Raw genomic sequence first — 25528 nt, 5'->3', positions numbered from 1 at the left:
ATTTAACATAACTGAGATCATATAGGTTATACCAAACCTGTTCTTTTTACTTTACATAGTATCAACTTTTTCTGTATCACTAAAAATTCTTCATACTTTTTTTTTTTTTTTTTTTTGAGGCAGAGTCTTGCTCTGTTGCCCAGGCTAGAGTACAACGACACGATCTTGGCTCACTGCAGCCTCCACCTCTCAGGTTCAAGCAATTCTCCTGCCTCAGCTTCTTCAGTAGCTGGGATTACTGGCTAATTTTTGTATTTTTCGTAGAAACAGGGTTTCACCATATTGATCAGGCTAGTCTTGAACCCCTGACCTTGTGATCCACAAGCCTCAGCCTCCCAAAGTACTGGGATTACAGGTGTGAGCCACCATGCCCAGTCTATTTTTGATGGCTCTATATGTAAGAGTAACTATTACATAAACAATTACAACATACCATGTATTTTTAGTATGATATACTTAATTCTTTTGGAATCTTAATGTTTTCAGAATATTAGAGATGAGCAAACTGTGTGTCTAAAGTTACAGATCTAATAAACGATTGAATTGGGCTTTAAAGCCATGGTCTTCTCAGTATGCTCTGATGTCTCTCAGAATATTTAAGTCACTGTATTAAGACACTGGTTATCTGAATGTTTTCCAGTTTTAACACTGAAGTTATTTCCAATATTTCACTGTTATAAATAACATTAATGAATACTTTTATATCAAAATCTTTTTCCACATCATTGCTTATTTAAGGTGAGGAATCTCTAGAGGCAGTAGTGTCCAGTCAAAGAACTGAATATTTTTAAGGTCCTTAATAAAGACTGCCAAGTTGCTTTTCAGAAGGGTCAGGCCAAATGCTGCTATCACCAAGCAGCATACAAAAGTGCCTTCATCATATCTTTGCCATCATAAAAGCATGTTCATTTTATTTTGTTAGTTGGATTGTTCAAAACAGTAGAATGCATTTAATGCAACTAACAGTAAACATTTCTCCACATAAATATATTGAGTATTTTAATTTCTTCTATATGTTTATTGTCTACATCTAGAAGAAGGTTTATGTATGGAAAAGATGACCTGTCTATAAACTATTTTACTGGCAACAGTCCCTTGGCAACAAACTTCTCCTGTTGACTTTTAAGGAAGGGACAAAGGTCTTTTATTACATCTATGTAATTGTCTAAGATAGAAACGACTCATTTCCTGGACTTGCAAATAAGTAACTTACTCCCCAAACTAGTTTTTAAAAATTCCCTTTGAATTCTCTTTGCTCTCACACTCCATTGATTTCCATAATAATGACATTACACTTCACAGGGCTGTTTAGTCTTTTTGCTATCCTACATTCATCAACTTCACCTTTATGACATCTTAACTTTGTTACATACTGTAATCTATTCTCAATACCAAAGTAAGTATCTTTCAGTTCTACAAGTTTCTTGTTGGGCATCCCACCAATACCTCAAACTCAGTAGATCTAAAACTGAATTTACCATTTTCCTAGTCAAACCCTCTCTTATGCCATCAACCTTTCCTTCCCTTTTCTGCTCTAACCAGCTTATCCTGGAATATTTGGTGGTATCTCTCTAACCTCATATATCTAAATTGACTACCAAATACTATGTATTCTACTTCTTTACCTATCAAGCTGGTCTCCATCCCCACCTTACCCTACTCCATTTGGGTCTTCACAATTCTCATTATTTCTCACTTACATTACTGTATAACCAAGTCCAAGAAGTTCAGGTAACCCTCTACCAAGCCATCCTGCAAATTTCAAGCGAAGTGTTATGTTTAAAATAAAATACTGATTAAGGTATTTCCCACCTTAAAGCCTATCACTTCCCATGGCCACTAAAATAAAGCTTCATAATGCATCAGCACAACAGTACAGCAGTCAAGTATTTTGGTTCTAGAGATTAGCAGATGTGAACTCAATCTTTACCCAACAATTACTAGCTCTGTGACTTTGGAAATGTACTTAAGCCTCAGTTTTCTCATCCACAGGAGATGATAATGTTAATACTAGTGTTGCTTCACAGTGTTACTGTAAGGATGGATGAGAAAAGGCATGCAAACTGCACAGCGCAAGGGCCAGCACAGACTGAAAATGTAACAGATGTTTCTCTCTCTCAATATATCTATCTGTATATAGATATATCTACATATCCGGATATAGATAGATAGATGTATCTGATATATACATACAGATCGATATACCTATCTATCTGGATATATATATACACATATATATTAGATACATCTGATATATACAAATAGATGGATATATCTATATACAGATAGCTCTGTCAAGGGGGAGAGAGAGAAACAGCATCTTGCTCTCTTACCCAGGCTGGAATGCAGTGGCAAGATCATGGCTTACTGCAGCCTCAACCTCCTCCCTGAGCTGAAGTGATCCTCCCACCTCAGCTTCCCAAGTAGCTGGGATTACAGGTATGTGCCACCACACCTGGGTAATATTTTAATTTTTTTTTTTATAGAGATGGGGGTCTATGTTACCCAGGCTGGCCTCAAATACCTGGGCTCAAGCAATCTTTCTGACTCGGCTTCCCCAAGTGTTGGGATTACATGTGTGAGCCATCACACCTGGCCATATTTTTACTAAAACGATCTGACCTATTCTTGTACCTTCACATCTTGCTCATCTCCCATCCCCTCAAATACATACTTCCCCTCCCACTTTACACTCACCCTATTTGAGTTTATCATAGTTTTTTTCACAAATAATTTGGTAATGATACCATTTGTCTCATAAACCATCCTATGAGCTCCTTAGGGACAGACTCTGTATTTTATTGATTTTTGTAATCCCAGCATTTGGCATGGCTTCTTGTACATAGTTTCTCAACAAATACTTGTTGAATTGAATTTAAAACACATTACTACCTTTACTTATTATTGCAAGTTTCCATTCCTTTTACCACTGTCACCAAGAGCCATCTTTTGCTGGCCTATTTAATATTGGTTTTATATTTTATATATTTATCAGCATATACTCTAAATTTATATTTATGAAGAAGCTGCATTCAATGGGAAAAAGTTAATTCAGTAAAAAAGAAATTCGTTATCCACACATTCGATTAGTTTATCTTATTTGAGCAGAAGAATTATTTCAATTAATTATTATGGATTGAACATTTCTAAGAAAACTGTTGTTTTAAACAACTATTCACAGGCAACCTAGACTTATTTCTAAAACATCACTAAACAGTTATGAAAAATCATAAAATCTCACTAATACTTCTTAACTTTAATTCATAGAGATCTCCAAATTTTACCATTCAGTTCCTCAACTGCTCAACACTTAATAACAGATATTAAAATCTTGCAAATCTCAACTATGAATTGAATGGTTGTTTATTCTAATCTAAAATAATTGTTGTCTGCATGTTCGTATCTTGGCATAACAGCTAAAATCATCCCTATTTTTTCCTTTATTAATGTTACTGAATACTGATTTAACTGTTGCTTGGTTTCACAGTGGTAATGACCTAAAATCAGAAATTATGAATAAGGGTAATATGAATAGAACACAGCTCTATATTACTCCTCTATTTAGGTATCAAGTTTTTTACATCTCTGGTGAGATAGTTACTGAGTTTAAAGCAAATATTAAGAAAACAAAACTAGGTATTTTGAATATTACATTGCAAAACTGATGTTTTTGAGGTCAATATAATTCAATCTTTTCTAGGTCAGATATTACAAATATCTTTGACAATTCCTTAAGTTACAAATAAAAATTCCTTAAGTTACAAATAAATTCCTTAAGACACAAATAAAAATATATGTAAACTGTATACTATAAGGTTTCATATCTAAATTAGCCAGGGTCTAATAATGCCAAAAACTAAAATAGGTATTCCTACTCTATTTATGAATACTCATTGATGTTTGATTTACATTAACACATCATTGCTTACCACAGAATATCTCTCAATTCCTTTTGATAGTTTATTTCAATCCACATAATCATGTAAAGTACTTTCCAAAGCTTTAAAGTCACATATTAGCTGTTATAATATCCCCAAGTGGAACTACTACTGTCACGTTCTACAAGGAGACAAAACTAGGCAATGGAATGTCAAGGGACTTTGTAATGCTGTAAAGTCAGTCAGAGAGTTGAAAACAGCAATGTCAGAAATGAAATCCCTGGCTCAATTCATCCTCTCACCATAACATCACAATCTCCTTGTTCCATTCTGCAATGAAACTGATATCCTACTACAGATGATCTTTCAAAGCACTATAATAGCTAAACAAATAGCTTCTATAACCTTTAGCCACCCTTCAGAGAAATTCCAGAAAAATGAAACAGCACCCTTGCATTCTCTTTATTGAAAACAAAAATTGTAGTTAAGTGAAACTTTCCATTGCCAAGATTTAAAATGCTCATTTTCTCTACTATATTATTTTCAAAGATTCAAAATTAGTTAACCATATGTATTACTGGCTATTTCACAAGGACATGTCATTATAAAATCCAGTTTGGAGGTCTAGTTCAGCACAATTAATATAATTAGTACATTCATGATACTGGTTTTTGACCTAGTGATTTTTTTCAGATGTATTATACATTTAAACTTACCCTTCAGGAGTCGTTTTAACTTTGCACAATCCACATTGATATACTGTAACAATTCTATATCATGGACATCAACATTGTCTTCTGAACAAACAGTTAATTCCTGTAACCTAAAAAGTAAAAACCAAAAATAACTTATCAAATTAAGTATTAGGGGCCAGGTGTGGTGGCTCACACCTGTAATTCCAGCACTTTGGGAGGCCAAGGCAGTAGGATCACTTGAGGCTAGGAGTTCAAGATGAGCCTGGGTAACATAGAAAGACATCATCTCTACAAAAAAATACAAGTTAGCTGGGCATGGTGGCACACAACTATAGGCCCAGCTACTCAGGAGGCTAAGGGAGGAGGATCTCTTGAGCCTAGAAGTTTCAAGCTGCAATGAGCTGTGATCACACCACTGCACTCCAGCCTGAGGCAGAGTGAAACCCTGTCTCTTAAAAAAAAAGTCTTAGGGTCTCTCTAAATTCTGAATTCAACAGATTCTTCCCCCAAAGATGAGTTCTTAAGAGGAAAGACACATATAAAAATAAGGCAATAAATATTTCTTTTTTTTTTTTTTTTTTTTTTTTTTGGGAGGGGTTTTTTTTTTTTTTTTTTTTTTTTTTTTTTGAGACGGAGTTTCGCTCTTGTTACCCAGGCTGGAGTGCAATGGCGCGATCTCGGCTCACCGCAACCTCCGCCTCCTGGGTTCAGGCAATTCTCCTGCCTCAGCCTCCTGAGTAGCTGGGATTACAGGCACGCACCACCATGCCCAGCTAATTTTTTGTATTTTTAGTAGAGACGGGGTTTCACCATATTGACCAGGATGGTCTCGATCTCTTGACCTCGTGATCCACCCGCCTCGGCCTCCCAAAGTGCTGGGATTACAGGCTTGAGCCACCGCGCCCGGCCTTGGCAATAAATATTTCTTATAAAAATCTAAAGAAACATAACTAGCTTAAGGGATATGATAAAAGAAACCATGATAATCCAGTAATCTTAGTATCCTTATCCTTAAGATTGAGGTGTCTAATTAATATTTCCAACTTTTGGCCAGAGTTCTTTGGGAAAATTAGTTAATTCCAGGATGGGGGCAGGAGATATACAAGGTGAGGGCAGGACACCTTGGGCTTGAAAACAAGTAAACTATCAAACAACTATCAGAGTCATGTCAAATATCATATAACTATGCACTTTAGGCCTCCCAACTGTCAAAAATGGGATAATCTAAAGATCAAAAGAATTATGTCTATAATTGAACACATACAATAAATTAAAATATACAAGTCTATAGTAACGCTGAAAGAAAAACTCAATGGGTAACCTTCTGCACTGTTAGAGTACCAACTCATTCTGATAATGAAAAATCAAAGTCAGTTCTCTATCCTGCATTCCCTACATGGACTGTATTGCAAGATGACCAAACACACAATGAAGCAAAAATCTTTCATAGAAATCACAATTTTAAAAAGAAGAATGAATGACAGAATGGAAAGCTTTTCATTTTGCAGCCCCCAATGAAGTAGATTCCAGGCACTGATCATCAGTGGTTACTAAAAACATTAGGTAAAATTTATAGGAAACTATAATTAATGAATAATGCTGATGACATCAAAATTGAACCACTGATCATAACATTAAAAGTCAAGAATAGGACATGTGTCCTGATGTGATGCATTCAGAACCAGACAGCATCATCAGTAGAGTATTCTTGTCCCCCCAGCCAAACGAACCTGAATTGAGTGAAAGCCAAATACAGAACGTAGAAAGTTTCATAAGGCAAATAATACAGTCCAACAAATAAACAGCACGGGAAAAAATGGAGAACAAGGTGGAGAAATGAAGAAATGATATAGATTAACAGACACTCAGGAGAAATATCAACCAATTCCGAAGTATGCATCCTGTTCGTATCCTAATTTGAACGAAACTAATAAAAAAGCCATTTCTGAGATAACGAAAAAAAATTAAACACAAATTTGGCAATAGATAATAAAAATTATGATTTTTGATAGGTATGACAATATTATAGTTAAATGTTTAAAAATCTATTTATTAGAGATACATACTGAAATACACAGAGGTGAAATGACATCTGGGGTTTGCTTTAAATTACTGAAAAGAGAGGAAGAGAAACCACAGCATGTCGGAAACAGTTAAAGCAGAGTAAGAGATGCATGGGGATTTGAAGTACTATTCTCTCTGCTATGTGTATTTTTTAATTTTTCCACAATGAACAGTTTTAAAAATTCGTATTTCAAATTATAAGTAAAATTATACTGTGAATCAAAAGTAAAATTGTAAGTAAGCTTAATTTTACTAACTTTTATATCACCTAGATTTCCAAAACATTAATGAAACTTTATATTCACAGGGTACATTTACTTTGCATTCGAAAGCCGAGTAAGCCTTTTTTCATTGCACTTTTCACAGTTTGTACATGTGTTTACGTGATTACTTGATTAATGTTCCTCCTTCACAGAACGTAAGCTTCTATGGACAGGAATATCTGTTTAAACCCAAACTTCTCTTATGTTGAATGTGAAGTTATCAAAATGTAGAAAAAACACTTAGCAAAAATGTAGATATTTTTAAACTGATAACAAAATTTCACTTAGCCTAAATGTTAACAAAAGGAATTAAACTTTTCTTCCATTTTACACTAAAAACCACAGCAGTCAGATTTTCAAAAGTTGGTACTGCTATCCTATTAAATTATGTCACCTGATGAGGCATACTCATTATTCATATTAATGGACACCAAAAATATAAGCAGCACAATTAAATGACTAACTTTTTATAAATGCAGCAATACAGATACAGTAAAAAGGCACAAATATTATATGGTCTTATAAGTATTAACTTGAATTTCAATCATTTAGTGCAATTTGCAGCTGAGGTATTAATCAGCAAACCAAACCTTCAGTTGATAAAAAGGTAATCAATCCTATTCTTCCTTCTCCAATTCTCCTTTCACTCACTTTAGCTTTAATTAGCCTACAGCTAACAGTAAAACTATTCTGAACACTTACACGAACACTCTTCCTATCATCAGGGTAAGAAACGCTCAGCAGTTCAAGGGGGCAATGAGGTGGTCCTCAATGCTAAAAATTCCACAGCTGCTGCAAAGAGCAAAATATGGAGTATGGCTCCTTAGAAAACACAACGTCATAGATCAGTTACACTGACTTCCAAAAAATTGACTCTTGTGGTTGGTTGTGAAAAATGGAAGAAAAATTCTGTCTCTTTTATAGTCTGTTACCTTTATAGGGAGCAGGTATTTTGTGACGGTTAAATGTCATTTCCGGAACAGAGAAATCAAATAAAGGGTAGTCTGAGCAAAAGAAACAAAAAGCAGAAAGCCTATCACTAAAACATCTAGAAAGACTAGGCATGCATGAGCCAGCCGCGGTGGTTCATGCCTGTAATCCCAGTACTTTGGGAGGCCGAGGCGGGTAGATCACAAGGTCAAGAGATCGAGACCATCCTGGCCAACACAGTGAAACCTCGTCTCTACTAAAATACAAAAATTAGCTGGGCGTGGTGGCGGGCACCTGTAGTCCCAGCTACCTGGGAGGCTGAGGCAGGAGAACTGCTTAAACCCGGGTGGTGGAGGTTACAGTGAGCAGAGATCGCGCCACTGCACTCCAGCCTGGTGCCTGGTGACAGAACAAGACTGTATCAAAAAAATAAATAAATAAACAAAAGAGAAAGACTAGGCATACTGAAAGATATTTTAAATGTATAGGTCCAAAAAGAAGAAGAAACCAAAAACCAGAGAGTTAAGTGCATGAGTACATGATCTGGCCCTGCAACAAAGGAAAGATGAGTGAGGTTTTTGATCTCCCTAACCTGGGATCTTGGGGCTTAACGTCCACATGGAGACTGGATATAAAGCCTTATCCCCTAATAATGCAGGATTCTAACTGGGGCCCTGCATAAAACATGAACTAGAAAGAACAATGCATTCCCCTTGCCCCACCCCCAAAAAAAAGAAAAACAAAAAAATCTATCTATACAAAGAAGCTTACTTGCTCTGCCTAAGCTTTGGATAAAGTGAAAAAAGTCATCTAGAGCTGTTTACCTTGTAAGAGTTTAGGTTCCAAATTTATTCTACCAGTACAGACTGGGACTCAGAAATTAAGAAAAAAATAGGTCCAGAACTGGACACCTGACAAATGCAAATGCAAAACCATCACTAGAACATTCCCACAACCCAAGGCTACAAGAGATTCTAAAAGAAAATACAGGTCACACTAATGATAACTTTGCAATCAAGGATTCCAAAACTGAGATGTAAAAATTCACTATGAGTGAGAGTTGGCACAAACAAATCAATATTAAACAATAAGAGAATGTAAAATATGTTTTAAATGATCAGAGACATACAAAAAACCTGAAAACCATTTTAAAAAAAGAAAGAAAGAAATAACACACAGATTTGTGCAGAACAAAATAGTAAATTGTAAAGAACCAAGTGACTTTGAAAGTCACTGAGTTTTCTGCTTCTAATAGTATACCAAATTAGATATTCTGAAGCCCCTTCTCACTACAAAACGACTAGATCAAGTGCAGTTGCGGAGTAATTTTGTGGATAAATCAGCTAATCCCATTATGAGCCACAGAAAATGGTATACTCCAGGAGAAAAATAAAGCTACCTTAAGATTTATAGCCAGGCATGGTGGCTCATACCCTAACACTTTGAGAGGTCAACACTGTAATCCCAACATTTTGAGAGATGAAGGCAGAAGGATCCCTTGAGCCCAGGGGTTCAAGACCACCATGGGCAACATGGCAAGACTTTGTCTCTACAAAAAAAATTAAATTAGCCGGGCATGGTGGCACATGCCTGTAGTCCTGGCTACTCAGGAGGCTGAGGTGGGAGGATCACTGGAGCCCAGGAGGTTGAGGCTGTAGTGAGCCATGTTTGCACCACTGCACTCCAGCCTGGGTGACACAGAGAAGATGGTGTCTCAAAAAATAATAATAATAAATCTATAGTCTATCTTCCCCTAAAGAAAAGTAAAAGTCAGACATATAAAAACCAAATCTTAATCTTAAAGGAGAAAAACTGATGGGGAGAATGGACAAACATGAAACATCTCCATGATACTGATTCATCTATTGTATGTAAAATATAAAACCAATCTTTAGAAAGAACTGCCACTCAAGCCACTTGCATATTTTAAGTCACCTAATACTATGACAGCAATGTCATAAGATGTTCCCCCCTAAATATAACCATCATAATGATCTTTTAGATGAGTGGTCCTCCCTATTTCCAACACAAGCTAAATGAAACTGCAAATGCAGTTGTCTGAAACAATGTAATTTCACAGATGCCATTTCTGAGCAGTCTGTCCTCTGAAAGCTAGTAAAAGTTTAGACACTTAGCTTCTATTCTGGCAACAGTGAACAAGATTCAGAAAATAAACAAAAGTTGCCTATTTTCACATGTGCTAATGCTGTAAAATCCCATAAAGTAAAACCTTTGGTGACTAGAAATTTTCTAGAGTTTTCCAAGGTGGCACATTTGTTGTGTTCTATTAAGCAATTCATGCATTTATAGAGTAAAAGGCATTTGGTTTTTTTGGTATCACTTGCTACCTTCAATGTAACAGGTGTTTCAAATAGTAACACTGGCCTATCCATCACCTAAATGAAAAGGGTTTGCATTTTTTATTAAATACAATTTTCTATCCTCCTATTCTCTAGGTATTTGTTACCTTGCTGACTCAACCAGTGCATTATCACTCAGAATATAAAATGTTATTACTCAAAAGATTTCATGAAAACACTGTTCTATCATACAAACATTACCCAAGATTATCAATAATATACCATTAAGTAAAACTTTAATTTTCTTTGGATCAAGAATTGTGTTGAGGTTGAAAAATATTGCTGCCTAGTATCTTAATTATAGAAATGTCACTGTTGATTAAAAAGATTGTAGGCCTTCGAAGTTAGTCAATTCCCCAAAAAAGGTAACACAAATTCTCAAATGGTGATGTATGTTGTCATTCGCACCTGCTGGAAAACAACAAAGGAATGAGCGAATCTGACTAATGAAAGTCCACTGCTTGTATCACACTGATGAGCCAAAGATGCGGACACCAACAAAGAGGATTGTTTTGCTCTACTTGATATTAGTCTTCAATTCACTAAATCACTAAATAATTTGTGCTATAGTTTCTAATTAACTTAATAACCCTATTTGACTTTACTTGCCTGAGAAGGGCAAATCATTTGCATGAAAACAATTTGCAGAGTTACTCGCTACTGTCACTTATACTTCTATGCCACAGGGCACTACCTATACTAATTTCTCCACCTGTATGTAGCATATCACAACTAATGTTCATGATGATTTTGAATAATCAATAAAAGCTTATATTTATAATACATCTTTTAAGACAAAAAGGATTTCATTAAAGTGTGGCTAAAATAGACAGGGAAGTAATCTGGTATAAGGAAACTAATATAAATTCTGAAGCCAGCCTGACTTAGAAATTTTGGGTCCTCCATTATTCGGCACAACACCTTAACATTTTTGGGTATTAGTTTGCTCACCTGTAAAATGGGGGAAGTATCACCAGGGTTACTGTGAGGACAAGACAGCACAAGAAATGCTGTAAATAATAAATGGCAGTATTTTACATACACTTAAAACACAGTCCACTTTCTGGAGAATTCTACTTTGCAATTATTCACTTCCCTGTGCTTCCATATCACTTAAGTTTTATTGGATTTTGGTGGGGGGTTTTTTTGTGTGTGACCTACAATCTTGTGATAAAGGGTAGAGTTGTGAGAGCATTTGAATTCTGACTATTCTCATCAATTATTCCATCTGACTGGGTAGTTTCATTTAAAGGGATAATACGTTTAAAAATCCAAACCAAAGTTTATAACTAGTATTGTTTTTTAAAGCCCGCTCATGAGAGATTTTTTATTTGATTGCACACATCAACATCACATAACACAATTAAACTGTCAAATATTTTAATGCATAAAATTTCTACAAAAGCCCAGACAAACTCAATTCTCCAGAGGCTGAGACAGGAGGATTACCTAAGCCTGGGAGGCTGAAGCTGCCGTCAGCTGTGATCGTACCACTGCGCTCCAGCCTGGGCAACAGAACTTGTCTCAAAAATGGAAAAACACAAACAACAACAAAAAAAACCTCATTTCTGTTAACTTTTTATTTTTATGTAGACAAAAAACAAGACTTCTAAAATCCATATTACTTCAGTAATACCATGTGGATTTACACACTAACCTGGTAGAAATGCGACTAAAGACTGCATTGAAGTTGTTGCAGCTGAGAGAAAATAAAACTCCAGAGGCAGAATTCCGAAGTTCAGCTGCATGCTGGTTTCCTTCACGACAGGTGTGAAGAAAATGGCAGATTTCTGGCAGCAACTGTTTGACCAGCATCGTTTCATCTAATCTCATTGTGTCCTTTGGTTGCTGAAATATAAATAATAACATTATTCTAAATGCTTAATTTTACCTGTAAACATTTTCTATTACAAAAATTTTCAAACACACATAAGAATGAAAATAAAATAATGACCACCTATATACACACGAGCTAGATTTAACAACCCTTAGCATTTCATCATATTTGCTACGTCTGTTTACAGATAGTCTAATAAAGATGATGGTTCCATTTCTGATCCCATAATCACAATTAAAGTTCAATCCCCCTGCCATCCTTATTAGTCCTCCCATTCCTGCTTGATCTCTTGTTCATCAAATGAGCCCATCCCTAGGAATCCCCAGTTTGCTGTGAGCTCTACAAATACAGAATCCACAATCATGTTGATTGATGAGTGCATTGTGCCATCTGTCTTAATATTTAAGTAAATTTCCGGGTAAGCCATCACACTTACTTTTGTGCAGACTAACCAAAACAGACACTACTTATTCTAAGTAATTTTATTTTGGTTGAATCTTGTCAAAGTAAGTTATAAATATCATAATACTTTAATCCATATGCCTCGGCATCTCTTAAAAATAAGAATTTTCTCTAATGTAACTTCAGTACAATTAACACACCAAGCAAAAATAAACAATTACCTTGTATCATCTAATACCAAGTCTGAATTCGAATTTTACCACTGCCCTCGAAAAGTCTTACATAGCCTTTTTTATTCAATAGGATCCAAAAAGTTCACTAATTGCAACCTGATTATGTTTCCTTAGTTTCTTTATTCTGTGCAATGGTGCGATCTTGGCTCACTGCAACCTCTGTTTCCCAGGTTCAAGTGATCCTCCTGCCTCAGCCACCCAAGAAGCTGGGATTACAGGTACCCGCCACCACGTCCAGCTAATTTTTGTACTTTTAGTAGAGACAGGGTTTTGCCACGTTGGCCAGGTTGGTCTCAAACTCCTGATCTCAAGTGATTCACCCTCCTCGGCCTCTCAAAGTGCTGGGATTACAGGCATCAGCCACCACACCCAGCCCATATTCACCACTCTTATTTGCCATGACTTTAAGTGAACCAGCTCCCTTACAGAATGTTCCATATCCTTGATTTAATTTTCCAGTGACATAAGTTGATTTGCTCTTCTAGTTACTGTATTGTATATTTTCTTCTTATTTATTTTTTTTGAGACGGAGTCTTGCTCTAAGGTCCAGGCTGGAGTGCAGTGGCGTGACCTTGGCTCACTGCAACGTCCGCCTCCTGGTTCCAAGCGATTCTCCTGCCTCAGCCTCCCGAGTAGCTGAGACTACAGGCACATGCCACCACATCTGGCTAATTTTTGTATTTTTAGCAGAGATGGGGTTTCGCCATGTTGGCCAGGCTGGTCTTGGACTCCTGGCCTCAAGCGATCCACCTGCCTTGGCCTCCCAAAGTGATGACATTCCAGGCATGAGTCACGGCGCCCAGCCTATATATTTGCTGTAAGCTAAAATTTAAATCTAATGTCCTGATTAGATTCAAGTTAAACAGTTTAGGGGATTCGCTAGAGTTTATATAGCATCATACCATGAGCACATAACACCAAGTGGTCCCATTAATGACACTAAGTTTGATTAACTTTGGTATTAACATGGAAATCTCTACTTTGTAAAAATATACAATTAACAATCAATAGACAAGCCATCCTGCAGGCATGCTGTTCCACATTACTATTTCACCTAACAGTCTTGATTATCTATATGTGAATAAGAAGTTTAATAACACTGAGCAAGATGGCAAACAGCAAAAATTTATACAATTGTGTGCTACGCTCAATTCTGTAACTGCAATCCAAGCACTTTCAGATGCAAATACACTGAAACATAGGGACAGTACCTAAACAGATTTCACAAAAACCTGTAAATTTCACATTACAATGCCTATCTTGTTTATAAGCTAACGAGATGATACAGATATTGAAACTCAAATTGTACAAAATTTCACTCCTAAGGTATTGGTAAGAGTTTTCTTTCATTTAACTACTCCAACTATGTATATGACAAACATGTACTTGTGGACTCAGTTTTTCTTAAACTGCCTCAATTTACTCTGATTTAAAACTAAGAATCAAGAAACATCTGTAAAATCATTGAAGGAAATGAAGAAAACACCATTGTTCAATAATATAAATAGCATTATTTTTAAACAGTAAATTTAGTGAAAAAGCATACATATTTTTCAGTAATAGAGCAGGGCAAGGTAATATACATTTAATGCATTAAATAAGGTATACCAGGCTCACTTATTAGCATTTCAATTAAGCTATCCTCAAAGAGTATTAAATCTAACAGAAGCCAATAATATCACTAATCATTCTCCAAATACATTTATCATTACCTCACAATTATAAATGTTAATGGAGAAAAGCTGTAAAACTGAACGAGGCAATAAACCACCCTATGCCCTACCATTTAATCATGTGTGTGGCTGATTTACTGGTAATTTACAGTCAAAGTAATAAGACCACTGGAAAAGACTGATTCAAGAAGAGTTTAAAATTTGCCCACCTTCCCAATCCCATCATCCTATGTAACAGCTATTTTGCTCTTTTGCTCCATTTTACACATAAATAGCATATCACAAGTTAACAGAAAATATCATGCTAAAACAACTAGCTGGCCTTCAATTTTAAGTAGAAAACTTATAAACACTGTCTCCACAATTCTGGAGTATGGTCAAGGGCCAATAAGAGAATTTAAAATATTATGCTTAGGCCAGGCATGGTGGTTCACATCTGTAATCCCAGCATTTTGGGAGGCCGAAGTGGGTGGATCACTTGAGGACAGGAATTCAAAACTAGCGTGGCCAACATAGTGAAACCCCATGGCTACTGAAAATACAAAAAAAAAAATAGCTGGGCATGCTGGTGCAAGCCTGTAATCCTAGCTACTCAGGAGGTTGAGGCATGACAGTAGTTTGAATCCAGGAGGGAGAAGTTGCAGTGAGCCAAGATGGCACCACTGCACTTCAGCTTGGACCACAGAGTGAGACTCTGTCTCAAAAGAAAAAAAATATATATGTGATGCTTAGATTTTCTGGGCTTACAGCCCTCCCTAGGGATACACAGTTGGGTCAATATACATATAGTTTTTCAATTCCCTATCCCAGTGCTTCCACAAACATTCTCAACCAGACTATAAGTCACCATATATTAAGGTCTCTTCCAACTAGCTTTGCTATAGAGAACTGCAACATATGTAAAGAAGGAAAGCAATTCTGAATAAAAACAAAATTCTGAATTCTGAGCCAAAGGAAGACAGAGCATAAGAAATGAGTTGATTACAATACACACAGACTACGCAGATCATTAAAATGGAGGTATTTAATTTATATAATTATATAAACTTTTATGCCATGTCCGAGGAAGAATTAAGGCTACTGACGTACAGAAACACTTTGCTTTACACAATAGAAATATTCTTGAAAAAGTTTAAATTAAGTCATGGTTGAAATACACTGAGATAACAACTTACAAGAAACCCGAGAAACAATTGTTTGGTACTCTCCTCCTTCACATACCTATCACATATGTTTGTGTCTACATAAAACAAGTGTTCTCCGTGCACACGAATGTTCATTGCAGCACTGTTTCCAATAGCAAAGACCTGGAAACAACCCAAATGTCCATCGATGATAGACTGGACAGGGAAAATGTGGCACATATACACCATGGAATATTATGTAGCCATCAAAAATGATGAGTTCGTGTCCTTTGTAGGGACATGGATGAACCTGGAAACCATCATTCTCAGCAAACTGACACAAGAGCAGAAAATCAAACACCGCATGTTCTCTCATAGGCGGGTGTTGAACAATGAGAACACGTGGACACAGGGAGGGGAGCACTACACGCTGGGGTCTGTTGGGGGGAAATAGGGGAGGGAGGGTGGGGGGGGGGGGGTTGGGGGGAGATAGCATGGGGAGAAGTGCTAGATGTGGGTGATGGGGAGGAAGGCAGCAGATCACACTGCCACGTGTGTGCCTATGCAACAATCTTGCATGTTCTTCACATGTACCCCAAAACCTAAAATGCAATAAACTTTAAAAAAAAAAAGTGTTCTCAATGTAATATCTATCCTCAATAGACTTAATTTTTAAGTTCTCATTTATATAAATTTGAGAAGTAGAATATTAAAATCACATTCATATAGGAGAGAATACAAGATTATTCTTGGTCTTCTGAATCACATTCTGTCACACCTCTCTGAGAGACCAGTTAAATCAAATAGTGATCTCTTCATAAAACATTTTCTTAAAAACCTGAGAGACAGATATGTGGCTAAAACATAACATTTTATAAGTAAAATTATTATCTATTTAATTTACAAAAGATGAGAGAATAATTTTCTCATGAAAAATTATCACCAGATCAGCTCTATTAACAAAACTCATATTTGTATGTCTTAGACAGTCCATATGACTGTCCTCTTGGTGCACATCTGTACTTTGGTACATAAGATCATTCTCAAGATTGAATTCACAAAGCCTGCCTACTTGAGAATCCATTTACTTACCCCAGCAAGACATTTTTCCAGTGTATCCAATATAATCAACTGAGAGAGATACAAATTTTTTTCAGCAGCTTCTCCAAATATTCTCTAACAGAAAAGACATTCAGAACATAAAAGTTAGTTTCACTCTCCGCTACCAATCAACACACATCTGAAAATTGAAAGACTAAAGATCAACAATGTTCTTCTATTTTATCTCCCAGATTATACTATACTTAAATCTATTATTTCTGATTTTATCCTAAGCCTCATAAAAATTAAATTCTCAGGCAAACCGAAACGGCATTTATTAGTCTGCCATTAACCTTGTAACAGTAAAAGATGTTGTTTTGGTTCATGTTTTAAAAATATGTATGATTTAGATACACATATAGATCTGTACCAGAATCCTGAATTGGGCATTTAACTATCCTTTTATGCCACAAAATCATATAAGTCTTAACTATTTTTTTTTTTTTTTTTTTTTTGAAACAGAGTCTCACTCTATCACCAGGCTGGAGTGCAATGGTGCCATCCCGGCTCACTGCAACTTCCATTTTCAGGTTTCAAACAATTCTCCTGCCTCAGCCTCCTGAGTAGCTGGGACTACAGGCAGCACCACCATGCCCGGCTAATTTTTTTGTATTTTTTAGTACAGACAGGGTTTCACCATGTTGGTCAGGGTGGTCTCCATCTCTTGACCTCATGGTCCGCCCACCTCGGCCTCCCAAAGTGCTGGGACTACAGGCGTGAGCCACTGTGCTGGGCCCTCAAAGTCTCAATTCTTATAGCAACAAAATGCTATAGCACCACAGTGAATTTTAAGTACTCACTATCCTCAAAATTGATAATACATATGTATTAACAAGAGACTGTGGTTTTGAAAATTTATTTAGTTAGCACTCAGTGAAAGCCAATATATCAATACTGTTTTGTTTTGAAAAGAGGGTCCCAAACATTAAAATATTTCAATCTAACTAGGAACACAGCCACATACTCATATGTGCAAAATCCTAAACTGTGCTCACACACTGCAACTGAGGAGCTTCACAAATCTCTTTACATATTTATAAAAGGTCCTGCTTTCAGGGGTAAAATATAAATTTTCTCTTTAAAGAAGGTAAATGATTTTCTACACCTCCAGTTTATTAGTTTTGTCAGTTTAGGGTACTGTCTAAGCAACTTTCTTAAGAGGAAACATACCAAGGATGATGTGAACAAAGAGTTATTCACCACATGTTCTCACTCATATGTAGAAGCTAAAAAGAGTAAAAAGGTGAAGAGAGGACACTAGAGGATGGGTAGGGTAGGGGAAATGGGGGTGGAGAGAGATTTGTTAAAGGACACAGAAATACAACTTGATAGGAAGAATAAGTCTTAGGGTTTTGTACTACTGTAGAATGACTATAGTTAACATTATATAGTTTCAAGTAACAGGAGAATACTGAATATTCCCAACACAAAGAAATGATAAACGATGAGATGATGGATATGCTAATTACCCTAGTGGGATCACTATACATTATATGTATTGAAACATTAATATGTACCCATAAACATGTACAATTATTATATGTCAAAATAGAACAAGAGAAAAAGTATCTAAAATATGGGAATAAGGCAAAAAGGTAACTTCATGTCTTTTCAATGTCATACTAGAACATTATCTAATAAACCTAAGGACCATCTCAAAAAAAAGGGAGGGGAAATCATCTTCACAATCTACAACCAGAAGCTACTTCACAACTCAATACAAACAAATACAGATTTGGATTATAAATGTATGCTGGGTGAGGTGGCTCACACCTGTAATCCCAGCACTCTGGGAGGCCAAGGTGGGTGGATCACCTGAGGTCAGAAGTTCAAGACCAGCCTAGCTAATATGGTGAAACCTCATCTCTACTAAAAATACAAAAAGTTAGCCAGGCATGGTTGCACACACCTGTAATCCCAGCTACTGGGGAGTCTGAGGCAGGAGAATCACTTGAACTCCGGAAGCCTGAGGCAAAAGAATCACTTGAATTTGGAAGGTGGAGGTTGCAGTGAACTGAGATTGCGCCACTGCATTCCAACCTGGGCGACAGAATGAGACCCTGTCAATCATTCATTCATTCATAAGTAAATGAATTCAGGAAATAAATGAATGAATGAAATGCATGCATACATGTTAAAGACCAGCAGAGAGTTCAGAGTTAACCAAGAAAAATCCAGATCAGTTGCCATGAACTGAGTATGTTAGTTTGGAATAGCTTAGAATGAAGATGTTAAATAGGAATTGACAGAAAGGAAGGGATAGCTTGAGAGAGACGAAAGATGTTACATGTACAAAGGTACAGAGGGAGAACAGTTGGAGTACTCTAAAGTCTAGGAAATATCAATACATTTTAGAAAATGGAAAGAAAAAAGAAATTATGAGCTTTTAACATGGAATTATTTGATGAAATTGGTATTTGATAAAAACTGTTTCAACAACAGGCTCTTTACTACAGAATGTCACAGGTTACAGAAGGAAGAAAAAACATTAATATATTCATAAAAAATCAATCCACATTTTAGGACTATGAGATCATATTTTATTTATCATCTACTTAAGATTGGGACAATGATCTAAATTTAAATAAGACGCTAAAGAAAAATATGTATAATAGATTACCGTGGTCAATTCGTGTATGACACAAAAGCTGTGTGAAATCGTAATTCAATAAAAATACTGGAAAAGGAGATAGGGTCACAAATAAGAGATGTTTCTAAGGGAAATAATAAAAAATCAAGATGAAAGTTATGGTTACTTGTGCTTATTGAATCTAAAACCCAGCTGATAAAAATTCTGAAAAAATCAAAATAAAAAAAGTTACCTGTGCTCATGAATAAAATAAGATTAGTGGTTAAATCCAAAGTCCACAGAAAATCACTTTCCATACTTCAAAATATGCTGTTCTAAACTTTCAAATCAAAAACAAAAGAAAGCAAATTCCCCAAAACACAGTAACCCAAATACTCACCATATTGTTAACATTCTTTAAGATAGTAGTGAGGCCGCTTATAACCAAAGAAAACTTGTATTTGGAAATATTGATTAGACATTCCTTGTTGTGCTCAGTACTGACTTTGGTATGTGTGTTCTGTTGTCCTGTTTTTATTGGAAGCTGAAAAAAGAAAAAAGAAAAAACACATAAAGAGCTTATCCCTGGAAATGACTATAAATAACTTACTTCCCAATGAAAATCATGATGTTTTAGGAAAATTTTATCAACCACAGATACCTATATTTGCATCTCAAACTCTGATTTTCAATATATAATACCATTTATTACACAAAATCTTAAATTCTTTGGAAACTTCCATTTTTGCAGCTTTCTTTCTGGACTTCATAAATGTCTATCTACAAAATTAAATTCTTCACCCAGCACTATATAAGAAGAAATGATGACTCACATAAATAGAGCTATTTCCTTGTGGCTAAAAATTATTTCAGAGAATGTCTGCAATAAAATGCATATAACCATTTCCCTTATATACTGAACTCAAACATTAAAAGAAAAACAGATCAAGAAAATCTATGCCCTAGACTTCTAGTGAATAATGGCAAACAACTGCTGATTGTTCAGAAACAAGAAAAAAACTATAAAACCTGGAGAAAACACAGTAAGACCGACAGTAAGATAAGCACCCTCAGTTACACAATTGACGGGATAACAGAACACAAACAGAAAAATCCCATGAGAAAAAACACTCTTTGAGAAGATCACATTTACATTTCTCTGTGAATGAGTTAAGTTCCACTGTCTAGACGTTCATCTCTACTCTGTTCAAATGCAGCATTCTGTATTTCAATCATCATGCACATACTTACTGTTCATGTTAAACCCTGCTAATGCTAACAGAGAAACCTAGCAAGGTTCCTCTGTGAAAAAAACAAACCCAAATACAACTTTCTGATTTTTAACATGGTATAACTAAAGGTGGAAAGAGGCCAAGTGGCATGCCCAAGTTTGCTAAGTCAGTTAACAATAAATGATTAATTTGATAGTAAAGAAATACTAAGCAAAATGGGGTGCCAATTTTAGAGTATACAGTAGGGGGCAAAACAGAAACTACAGAACTCCATAATGTTAATTATAAAGATTATGAAGGAAAACAAAACCCGAAGGGTCAAAAATGGGGATTTTAGAAGATGGAAGGGGCTAAAATGCAGCTGTGAATCTCCCTAAGTATCCCATAAAAATCACAGAAATGGCCACAGTGGCTCACGTTCCCAATCCCAGCACTTTAGGAGGCCAAGTTGGGTGGATCATTCAGAGTTTGAGACCGCAAGTATGGCCAACATGGTGAAACCCTGTCTTTAAAAATACAAAAATTAGCTAGGTGTGGTGGCACATGCCTGTCATCCCAGATACCAGGGATGCTGCAGCACAAGAATGGCTTGACCTTAAGAGGTGGTATTGCACTGAGCCAAGATAGCACCACTGCACTACAGCCTGGGCAACAGAAAAAGATTCCATCTCAAAAGAAAAAAAAAAAAAAATCAGAGAAACTAAAATTTCTCTAGTAAAACCACAAACTGTCTCAATAAACTAGGTATCAAAAGAACATACCTCAAAACAATAAAAGCTATTTACGACAAACCTACAGCCAATATCATACTGAATACCCAAAAACTGGAAGCATTCCCTTTAAATCTGGCACTAGACAAAGATGCCCTCTCTCACCAGTCCTATTCAATATAGTATTGGAAGTTCTATCCAGAGCAATTAGGCAAGAAAATAAATAAATAAATAAAGGGTATTCAATTAGGAAAGGAGGAAGTCAAAATGTCTCTGTTTGCAGACGACATGATTGTATATTTAGAAGACCCTATCATCTCAGCCCAAAATCTCCTTAAACTGATAAGCAACTTCAGCAAAGTCTCAGGATACAAAATCAATGTGCAGAAATCACAAGCATTTCTATACACCAATAACAGACTAACAGAGAGCCAAATCATGAGCAAACTCCCATTCATGATTGCTACAAAAAGAATAAAATACCTAGGAATACAACTAACAAAGGATGTAAAGGACCTCTTCAAGGAGAACTACAAACCACTGCTAGAGGAAATAAGAGAGGACACAAAGAGATGGAGAAAAATTCCATGCTCATGGTTAGGAAGAATCAATATCATGAAAATGGCCATACTGCCCAAAGTACTTTATAGATTCAACACTAACCCCATTAAGCTACCAATGACCTTCTTCAAAGAACTGGAAAAAACCACTTCATATGGAACCAAAAGAGAGCTGGCATAGCCAAGACAATTCTAAGCAAAAAGAACAAAGCCAGAGGCATCACGCTACCTGACGTCAAAGTATACTACAAGGCTACAGTAATCAAAACAGCACGGTACTGGTACCAAAACAGAGAGACAGACCAATGGAACAGAACGGAGGCCCTGTAGGCAACACCACTCATCTATAACTATCTGATCTTTGGCAAACCTGACAAAAACAGGCAATGGGGAAAGGATTCCCTGTTTAATAAATGGTGTTGGGAAAACTGGCTAGCCATATGCAGGAAGCAGAAACTGGACCCCTTCCTGACACCTTACACTAAAAGTAACTCCAGATGGATTAAAGACTTAAGCATAAGACCTAACACCGTAAAAACCCTAGAAGAAAACCTAGGTAAAACCATTCAGGACATAGGCATAGGCAAGGACTTCATGACTGAAACACCAAAAGCATTGGCAACAAAAGCCAAAATAGACAAATGGGACCTAATTAAACTCCAGAGCTTTGGTACAGCAAAAGAAACAATCATTAGGGTGAACCGGCAACCAACGGAATGGGAAAAAATTTTTGCAACCTACCCATCTGACAAAGGACTAATATCCAGAAGCTGCAAAGAACTAAAAACAGATTTACAAGAAAAAGCAAACCCATCCAAAAGTGGGCGAAGGATATGAACAGACACTTTTCAAAAGAAGACATATCTAAGGCCAACAAACATATGAACAAATGCTCATCATCACTGATTAGAGAAATGCAAATCAAAACCACATTGAGATACCACCTCATGCCACTTAGAACGGCGATCATTAAAAAATCTGGAGACAACAGATGCTGGAGAGGATGTGGAGAAATAGGAACACTTTTACAGTGTTGGTGGGAGTGTAAACTAGTTCAACCATTGTGGAAGACAGTGCGGTGCTTCCCCAAGGACCTAGAAATAGAAATTCCATTTGATCCAACAATCCCATTCCTGGGTATATACCCAAAGGATTATAAATCATTCTATTATAAAGACACATGCACACATATGTTCATAGTGGCACTGTTTACGATAGCAAAGACCTGGAACCAACCCAAATGCCCATTGACAATAGACTGGACAAGGAAAATGTGGCACATACACACCATGAACTACTATGCAGCCATAAAAAATGAGTTTGTGTCCTTTGTAGGGACGTGGATGAATCTGGAAACCATCATTCTCGGCAAACTCACACAAGAACAGAAAATCAAACACCGCATGTTTTCACTCATAGTCAGGTGTTGAACAATGAGAACACAGGGACACAGGGAGGGAAGCATCACACACTGGGGTCTGTTGGGGGAGCCAAGGGAGGGACAGAGGGTGTGGGAAGGTTAGGGAGGGATAACATGGGGAGAAATGCCAGATGTAGGTGACGGGGGGATGGAGGCAGCAAACCACATTGCCATGTGTGTACTTAAGCAACAACCCTTCATGATCTGCACATGTACCCCAGAACCTAAAGTACAATAAAAATAATAATATACAGAAACTGATGAACAGATAAACACCAACATAAAAATAAAGGGACAAAGCTCCTCATTCTCATACCCAGAGAAGTGAACAAATAGGAACAAACCATTTACAGTTACAGTTACAAAACTGGTTGTGGACAGGTGCAGTGGCTCATGCCTGTAATCCCAGCACTTCGGAAGACTGAGGCAGGAGGAATGCGTGAGCCCATGAGTTGAAGACCAGCCTGGACAACAGAGTGAGACTTCATTTTTACTTAAACAAACAAACAAAAAAAGCTCGGCCTGGTAGCATATGCCTGTAATCCAGCTACTCAAGAGGCTGTGCAGGCAGATTGCTTGAGCCTAAAAAGTTGCAGTAATCCAGCCACTGCACTCTAGTTTGGGCAACAGAGTGAGAGCTTGTCTCTGGAAAACAAAACAAAAGAAAATACTGGTGTGGTATATGCATTTATGTAAGAAAAAGCAGGGGGAAGCAGAATGTCTAGTAGATCTGACAAGAGGAGATCCCCACTGTACTGAATCCTTAATGAAAAGCACAGCAGCCCAAGTTAGGAATATTAGCCAAAACAGAGGGTAGTTATGCTAATTCCAATTTGCAGATGAGTGACAAAGGCCTATCATAAAGTCTGAAAAGAATGGCGCACACTCAAAACCATCACTGTCTAATAGAATTTGCTGTGGTAATGCTATTGCTCCATATTAGAAATGCTCAATACAATAGCAACTAGTCATGACATATAGCTATTAAATACTTGTAACGTAGCTGGTATAGATGAGAAATCAAAAGTTTGAAGTTTATTTAAGTTACTATTAAAGTTTAAATTTAGCTTGAAGTAGCCTGACACGTAATTATCAAATCCGACGAGATGGCACAATTCTAAACTATCCTTTCACGATAGCCCACACTGAGGAGAAACTGCTCAGAATAAACTTCAAATTGAAAGTAGGGGTAAAAAGCGAAAAGAAAAAAGGTCCAAACAAAGATGAAAAAGAGAAAGATGAACAAGAGAGCTCTGAAAGAATTAGACCATTTTTTAAAAAAATTTCATGAAAATAAAAAAATAATTATCTCTAGAGCCATAAAGCTACAGAGCTATCCTGGCCTACAAATCCCTTCTACCAATTCAGAAAAATTAATTTCACATAAAAATGAGTGAACACAAAAGTACTATGGTCAAATCATATGTAAAGTTATTATAAGAAGGAATAAAAAACAGAAAAACATAAGAATAAGGGTTTAAACAACAGAAAATGAAAGTATCAAAAAGGCATATCCACCAACAGATGAAAGCTGTAAACTATTATTTCAAAATGAGCCAAGAGAAATTAAGAAAATGACAAAAGATGTGGAATAACACAAATAAGAATTACAGATAGAAATAATTAATAGAACTCATGAAAGAATTAGAAAAAAGAAAAATCATTCCAGAAATGAAGACTAACCAGAAGATACACAAGCATGAGTTAACACAGAAGATAATGCTTTAACAGTAAAAGAATGTTTACCCAAAAAAACCAAAGGAATAAGGAAGGAAGTTGTAATATAAAAAGAAATTACAAAAGAGATAATAAGGATTTGCAGTAAAGTGACCAAAAAAAGATAGAAAAAGAAGATCCAACATACATACAACAGGAATCACCGACGAAAGAAACCAATGGAATAAGATGGATATTAGAAACTACAATTCAAGAAAACTTTGCTGAAATTATTTTTGAAATTAAAAAAAAAAATTGAAACTGTATCTTTTTATTTTTTTATTGCATTTCAGGTTTTGGGGTACATGTGATGAACATGCAAGATTGTTGCATAGGTACACACATGGCAGTGTGATTTGCTGCCTTCCTCCCCTTCACCTATAACTGGCATTTCTCCCCATGCTATCTCTACCCAACTCCCTACCCGCTGCGGTCCCTCCCCTATTTCCCCCCAACAGACCCCAGTGTGTAGTGCTCCCCTCCCTGTGTCCACATGTTCTCATTGTTCAACACCCGCCTATGATTGAGAACATGCAGTGTTTGATTTTCTGCTCTTGTGTCAGTTTACTGAGAATGATGGTTTCCAGGTTCATCCATGTCCCTACAAAGGGCACTAACTCATCATTTTTGATGGCTGTGTAACATTCCATGGTGTATATGTGCCACATTTTCCCTGTCCAGTCTATCATCAATGGGCATTTGGGTTGGTTCCACGTCTTTGCTATTGTAAACTGTGCTGCAATGAACATTCGTGTGCATGT

At 36.5% G+C, this 25528-nt stretch overlaps 1 protein-coding gene across 10 annotated transcripts in view; it reads right to left on the bottom strand.

The window, feature by feature from the left end:
* The window catches only part of NF1 (neurofibromin 1), a 305276-nt gene that overhangs the window by 195441 nt on the left and 84307 nt on the right, over positions 1-25528 (bottom strand). For all 10 annotated transcript variants that reach the window (XM_037743332.1, XM_037743335.1, XM_037743336.1 and 7 more), the window contains exons 2-5: positions 19530-19673; positions 16552-16635; positions 11848-12038; positions 4595-4701 (exon numbers count right to left, since the gene is read on the bottom strand). In XM_037743332.1, coding sequence (XP_037599260.1) covers positions 4595-4701; positions 11848-12038; positions 16552-16635; positions 19530-19673 — 526 coding nt within the window. The remainder of the gene's footprint in view (positions 1-4594; positions 4702-11847; positions 12039-16551; positions 16636-19529; positions 19674-25528) is intronic.

This window comes from Cebus imitator, unplaced genomic scaffold (genome assembly GCF_001604975.1).
Source record: "Cebus imitator isolate Cc_AM_T3 unplaced genomic scaffold, Cebus_imitator-1.0 Scaffold140, whole genome shotgun sequence".
Lineage (NCBI taxonomy): Eukaryota > Metazoa > Chordata > Mammalia > Primates > Cebidae > Cebus > Cebus imitator.
This window is presented reverse-complemented; position numbering and strand designations above follow the sequence as displayed.